The sequence below is a fragment of the Gadus macrocephalus genome, chromosome 12, assembly GCF_031168955.1.
Source record: "Gadus macrocephalus chromosome 12, ASM3116895v1".
Taxonomy (NCBI): domain Eukaryota; kingdom Metazoa; phylum Chordata; class Actinopteri; order Gadiformes; family Gadidae; genus Gadus; species Gadus macrocephalus.
In genome coordinates this window covers 24,647,635-24,654,950 of record NC_082393.1, presented here as the reverse complement: position 1 = coordinate 24,654,950, position 7,316 = coordinate 24,647,635, and the positions used below count along the sequence as shown (strand labels likewise).

Here is a 7,316-nt window from a genome sequence, read left to right as displayed (position 1 = left end):
GCTCGTTTTCACAGGTCGACTTCCCAGCCATCCTGCGAGATGTGTCACCACCAAACAGCGGATATGTGACAGACTCGCGTGCCACTCGTGTCCTTGCATTAGAGGGGATATGTCGTGTGGCAAGCGGGTCGCACGCGCTCAAGGCGTGTGTGTGTGTGTGTGTGCGTGTGTGTGTGTGTGTGTGTGTGTGTGTGTGTGTCTGTAGGGGGGAGGGGGGGGATGGTATGTGTGTGTCTGTGCATTTCCATGTATGTTCTTCGTGTGAGGGTGCATCGGAAGTTGTTGGATCATTTATGTGTGGTGTGTGTCCCTGCATTTGAGGGATCATTTGTGCGCATGTTGGTGTGCGTGTTTGTTTTGAAAGTGTTGCTATGGAAGTACCTATCGTGTCTCATGTTAGAATACTTTTTCCCAAACTTTTTCCATGCAGTTTGTCGGAATAAACAAAATGCATGGATGGGTGTCTTGTGCTGCCTACACAACACGATGTATACCACAGCAACACGATGTGATGTTGCAGCTCACATAACTTATGACCGAATATCTAAATCATGTGATCCAGTATTTGTAACATCATCTGATCCAAGTCGGCCTATGTTACATACCATGTGATCCAGTGTGTTATACCATGTGATACAGTTCATTAATCTGTGTCTTTGTGGTGTGTGTGTGTGTGTGTGTGTGTGTGTGTGTGTGTGTGTGTGTGTGTGTGTTGTGTGTGTGTGTGTGTGTGTGTGTGTGTGTGTGTGTTGTGTGTGCGCGTGTGTGTGTGTCTGCGTCCGCGTGTGTGTGTGCGTGTGTGTGTGTGTGTTTGTGTGTTTGTGTGTTCCCCGTCCCCCCGTCCCCCCCGTCCCCCCGTCCCCCTTGCAGGCCTGAGCTCCCCGCCCGCCAACATCACCACCTCCGTGCCCAGCCTCGTCACGCCCATGGTCAACGGCTTCACGGGCATCCCCCACCAGCCCAACGGCCACCCGTCGTGAGGCGGTGTACACCAACGGCCTGCGTCCTACTCCACCCAGAGCCCCAGCGCGGCCGACACACTGCAGCAAGCCTTCACCGGGGTGCAGCAGTACACCGGTACGCCGGTGGCGTTTACAGTTGTTTCCGATGCTGATTGCCAGTATCCGAATTTCGTCCGATTCTGCGAAAGTCGATGCTGAAATGCAGCATCGGGTATCGGCGAGTACGCAAGTCTCTGCACGCGGCGTTGTGCTGCATTTGTTAACGTTCGAGGGAGAAAGTCGGAATGGGAAACGGGCCATCTCGGACCTACGTGCGTTCAGGATACCAAGTTGGAAAAACATGAATGCTCACTTTTACTAAATGAATACAAATGTATTATAATTAGAGATTGTAAATGTAGGTGATATGGTTCTGAAAAAAAAACCCACAATGCATTGCTGTCATCGTAAGATAACCCTTCAATAAGAACAAGTGCTATTAGCAGTTACAATGCTAGATGCTGTATCGGTATATACTCGGTATCGGCCAATGCTCAAGTCAGGAATCAAAAGGAAAAAACGGTGTCGGATCATCTCTAGTGGTGGAGGTGTCTGGGCGGGTGGAGGAGGAGAAGGAGGCGGGGCGTGGTGATGATGGAGCGTGAAACGCGTTGTTAAACATGTTGTTTAGTCTCCACGCGCCTCGCTGTTGAAACGTGAACATCTGTGCGCCGATTAACCAGCGACGACTAACAGCCCGATCACTTAGAGAACGCCGCTATGGCCCACCATTAATGATGACTCGTAATGCCCTGTGTGTGTGTGTGTGTGTGTGTGTGTGTGTGTGTGTGTGTGTGTGTGTGTGTGTGTGTGTGTGTGTGTGTGTGTGTGTGTGTGTGTGTTGTGTGTGTGTGTGTGTGTGTGTGTGTGCGTGTGTGAGTGAGTGTGCGCGTTTCCATCGTGTAGCACATTGTACGGGAGGAACGCAAGCGCATCAAAGTGCACTTTGATTACACACTTGGTTCCTAGTCTACCACTCCGGGATCGACCTTACAAGGCAACCTTGACACATCATGTGTTGCCTTCTGCTCATGGGTATTTCGTGTTCTCTCTCTCTCTCTCTCTCTCTCTCGCTCTCTCTCTCTCTCTCTCTCTCTCTCTCTCTCTCTCTCTCTCTTCTCGTCCTCTCCTCTCTCTCTCTTTCTCTCTTTCTCCACCCTCTCTCTCTCTCTCTGGCTCATTCTCTGCAGCCATCTACCCCGCCACCACCCTGACTCAGATCGGTCAGACCATGCCCCAGCAGCAGCAGGTCATCCAGCAGCAGCAGCAGAGAGAAGGTGAGGGTGAGACATTCACTTTTTACTCTTTTTCTTTTTCTGTCTGTCACTGTCTCACACTGACACTGGTCCGTCCAGCGTGATGGACAGGAGTAGCACTGCGCTTGCATGGGTGCAGTGTGACTTTTTTTCGATATCGGTTTTGATAATACAATCAGGGGCGTAGCGAGGATTTTATTACTGTGGTGGCCAGCTCGGGCCAGTCTTGTATTTGGGGTGGTACTTGATTGGGGGGGGGGGGGGGGGGGGGGTGTGACTAATGATGTCAGCTTTCTTTACACGTTTCGTTCGTATTTATTTATTTATTTTTATACTCGGGGCGGGGCAACCTCTGACCGGGGGGGGGGGGGGGGCGTGGCCCCCCTGGCCCCCAATTGGCTACGCCCCTGAAACAATACACAGGATCATGTTGCAGCTCATTGCTGGATCGTCATCAGTGGTTTGATTGTACTTGATTTATGTTCACAAAGGTATCTCATTAAAATCCACAAATACCAGCATGTGAAAATATCTATTCTTATGTTTATATTGCAAGTCAAACAGTCGATTAGCAGATTAGCAAATTATCATACTTTTACTTTTTTAGCTTTATTTTAATGTGAGGAATGTTTTGTGATAATCAAATTTTCCTGTTGTTCTATTGGAAAACAATCCGGTAAAAACAGAACAATTGTTGCTATACTGAATCTGGTTTCTCTCTCTGCCTCTCTTTTTGCCTCTTCCTCTCCCTCTCTCTCTATGTGTTTCTCTATCTCTCTCTCTGCCTCTCTCTCTCTCTCTCTCTCTCTCCATTTCACACTCTCTATTTCTCCCTCTTTCTGCCTCTCTCTCTCTCTCTCTCTCTCTCTCTCTCTCTGTCTCTGTCTCTGTCTCTGTCTCTGTCTCTGTCTCTGTCTCTCTCTGTCTCCAGGACCGGAGGGCTGTAACCTATTCATCTACCACCTGCCACAGGAGTTTGGAGATAATGAACTCATGCAGATGTTTTTACCCTTCGGCTCCGTTATCTCCTCCAAGGTCTTCATGGACGGGCGACCAACCAGAGCAAGTGCTTCGGTGGGTTAAGAGATGTCACACACACACACACACACACACACACACACACACACACACACACACACGCACACGCACACGCACACACTCTCACACTACTCTCTAACACTCACTCTCACTCACCCACTCACACACACACACACACCACACACACACACACACACACACACACACACACACACACACACACACTTACTCTAACACTCACTCTCACTCACCCACTCACACACACACACACACACACACACACCACACACACACGCACACACACACGCACACACACACACACACCAAAGCACTGCAATAATAGTATCGTTGGTTTGTTTGGTGTGTGTGTTGGTGCTCTGTAAAAAGCAATTTAGCAGCTGTGTTTTCCGTACGACTGTTAACTAAGACAGGCTTGGATACACTTTAAAAAAGGATCCACACTTAAAAAGCCAAATGAGGGCAACACACAGAGCAAAGGCTTGGACGCGGGACGGGGGGGGAGAAATATATTAGTTTGTGTATTGATATCACGTCAAGTTCCTCGGCTAAATGATTGATCGGTTTTATTAATTCATTCGGAGGAGAAAAAAGCCTCCAAATGGAGGGTGATCATTAGGTTAGTGCGGATTTCTCTCAGCAGCCGTGGACGTGCTGGTTGGCCTCTGCCACATCACTACACCACCTTTACTACACCACCACCGCCGCCACCACCACCACCACCACCACCACCACCACCACCACACCATCTCCCCCCTGCTGGCTCTCATCCACACGTCTCCAAGGCAGCCCTCGGCTCGGACACAAACTCTGAAAAGGAGGGGACCGCGTGGGGAGATCAGGGGGGAGAGGGGGGGAGGCAAAGAACAATTATAGATCAAACATTTGTTTTCACTTCATGGAACTGCACATCCCTGGGCCCATTGATTGCCGGGTCCTGACTCTCCCCTGGGAGACTTAATAACATATAAATTCATGAAAGAGCTATTTGCAGTATTGACTGTTACACTACGCATTTACAACGTAATGCCCGGTCTGCGGACGGCCAAGCTCGCTGCTGTAATTAATCTAGATGGAACAAAGGAGAAACAAACCCTGACTGATCATTTGTGTGTGTGTGTGTGTGTGTGTCTTTATTCATGCATGTGTGTGTGCATCTCTGTGTTTACGAGTGTGCGTTTGTGTATGCATGTGTGATTGCCTGAGCTGTGCCTGAGCTGTGTGTGTGTGTGTGTGTGTGTGTGTGTGTGTGTGTGTGTGGTGTGTGTGTGTGTGTGTGTGTGTGTGCGTCTCCGTGTTTACGAGTGTGCGTTTGTGTGTGTGTGTGTGTGTGTGTGTTGTGTGTGTGTGTGTTGTGTGCGTCCTCCGTGTTTACGAGTGTGCGTTTGTGTATGCATGTGTGATAGCGTGGGCTATGTGTGTGTGTGTGTGTGTGTGTGTGTGTGTGTGTATGAGCACTGTATTTGTGTGTATGTGTTCGTCTTGCTTGTTTGTGTGTCTTTACGAGTACTGTATGTGTATGCATGTGTGTGTGTGTGTCGGTGTGTGTGTGGGATTTAGTGCGTTTATGAATGGTGTATGTGTGTCTGTGTGTGTGTCTGTCTGTGTATGCGCCCGTGCGTGTGCACAGGCGCCCGTGCGCACGTTATTGGTGGGACGCTAAAGGGCACGGAGGTCTGAGCGTGTATTTCCCATCCATCCATCCTGCGCAACACAACCCCTCCCCCGCCTAATGGAAGAACCTGATGGTGTGCGAGTCAAGTAGACACCCCCACCCCCACCCCCACCCCCACCCCCACCCCCACCTCCACCTCCACCCCCCGGGCGGGCAGACACCTCTCCCAGGTGGGCAGGCCCCTGCTGCCTTCCACGGGTCAGCGACTGTACCTAATGACACCGGACACACGGAGGGGGGGGCTCACTGACCTCGCCACGCTTTTACTTTGACACATGATGGAGACAGGATGTGTGGTGTGCAGCTCGTTGCGTCCAGGCACATATGTATGATATATTGTATTATATCGGGGCTTTTGCTCTATCGGGACTGCGTTGTGTCTTTCTGACGCTACAGAGCCACAATTTCCTCGATCCCCCGCCCCATTCATCACCCAAAAAAGAAAAGGAAAAGATCATTTACAAAAGAATGTGTCTGACGTTCCGTACGGATTTAATGCAAGCATCACATATTTGCAGACTTCTGATGTTAAATGAAACGATACATAATTCCCCTATTCCCAGGAAGTTTTGAAGGCAGAGCCGGGGGAGCTATTTAAAAGACGCACGGTCGTTTATCTTCGTCGGACTGAAGTGCTGATGATGAGCGATGTCACTTCCCTTTCTCCAGGTTTTGTCAGCTTTGACAACCCCTCCAGTGCCCAGGCTGCCATTCAAGCCATGAATGGATTTCAGATCGGGATGAAGCGGTTGAAAGTGCAGCTAAAGAGACCGAAGGATGCCAGCCGCCCTTATTGACCCCGCATTCCTTCAGGTTCCACTGCACCAACAGGTGAGGGAGGAAGGACAACCTGGCACCACCTGCTGCTTACAAAGGCTTGCTTTTGATAACCCTGCACAGTGGGAAAACATGTTTTGGCCGGGAAGTTTGACGTTGGCATGATTGGATTGTTGTGTCGATGGAGGTTAGCTCTCTTCAGGTCATTAGACTGATATGATCTCAGCGTATTGGCATATCCGTAAGTATTGAGCAATCCATTGCTTTGGACAGATGACTAATGTTGGTTTCTGTCTCTCTCTGTCTCTCTCTCTCTCTCTTTCTCTCTCTCTCTCTCTTTCTTGGTCTCTTTCTTTGTCTCTCTCTCTCTCTCGCTCTCTCTCTCTCTCTCTCTCTCTCTCTCTCTCTCTCTCTCTCTCTCTCTCTCTCTCCCTAGGTTTTTGAGGACGTGACAATATCTGGGAGGAGTTCAACTTTTTTTCTCGTTTGAAAACAAATGAAATCTGTTTTAAAAAAATCAACACTTAAAGGAGTTTTGGAAGACATATCAGCATTTACGTGATGAGCTAAAGGTTAAGAGAGAGGAAGAAAAAGATGTGGATGGAGGAGGGCGGGGTGGGGGTGTGGGGGTGGGGGTGGGGGTGCTACGTCGCCCGAGGACTCTATCGGCGGTCACAGGCGACGCGCAATGAGGAAAAAAAAAAAACACAACAAAAAAACACACAGGCAGAGAAAAAAAAGGAAAAGACGCGACGAAACCGAAACAACAGAACTCCTTGTTGAGACTTGAATTGTTAATTAAGCAACAAACTAACAAACAAAAAAAAAAGCAGCAACAACAAATAGATTTCTATATACATATTATATACACACATATATATAACGAAAGAGGCGCTTGGGGCTTTCACCATACTGGACATATGAGGGTTAAAACTTGAAGATCAAGAACAGTGGGGAGAAAATACGCTTTTTCTTGTATGTCCACTGAGAGACGTTCTTCTCTCTGTTTCCCTCTTTCTCTTATTCTCTCACTGTTTCTCTCAGCAAGCGCAGAACCCTCAGAGGTCACTGAGGTTTCACTAGCAACCGTAGAACAGCAACTCTTTCACCCCTAAAGGACCAAAGGACCAAACATTTTTATCGCTCTGAACAGTAATATATAGTATTGATGATACTAATACTACAAACTAGGCTACTACTAATACTATTACAAGTTACTTAAGAAGAAATACTAGCTTCAGGTTGAAAAAAAAAAAAAGAGGAAAAGGGTTTTTGGTTTCTTTTCCTTTTACATTTATAGCTACTGGGTTTGAGAATATGAAAACAAAATAGAAAAAAATGTTTAAAAATTAAAAAAAATGAAGCTTTACTATTTTAGTGCTGTAGAATATGTGGGTTAGAGATTGTTGCGGGCATGTTCAGATCGGCTTTTACTTTGGCAATCATTTTTTCTCCATCCATGTCATTCCATGGCATTCTCCATTTCTGTCGCTCCATCACGTTCCTTTACCGTTTTCCCAGATGAAAAAAGCAAATGTGTCTCTTAGCAGC

The 7,316-nt window shown here is 48.0% G+C and overlaps 1 protein-coding gene across 1 annotated transcript in view; it reads left to right on the top strand.

Annotated features, from left to right (window-relative positions):
- The window catches only part of celf5a (cugbp, Elav-like family member 5a), a 35,778-nt gene extending 28,714 nt beyond the window's left edge, over positions 1-7,064 (top strand). The window contains 5 exon segments of the mRNA XM_060066298.1: positions 871-1,077; positions 2,192-2,284; positions 3,189-3,331; positions 5,658-5,819; positions 6,202-7,064. Coding sequence (XP_059922281.1) covers positions 871-1,077; positions 2,192-2,284; positions 3,189-3,331; positions 5,658-5,711 — 497 coding nt within the window. The 3' untranslated portion in view covers positions 5,712-5,819; positions 6,202-7,064.
- Positions 7,065-7,316: the final 252 nt, after the last annotated feature.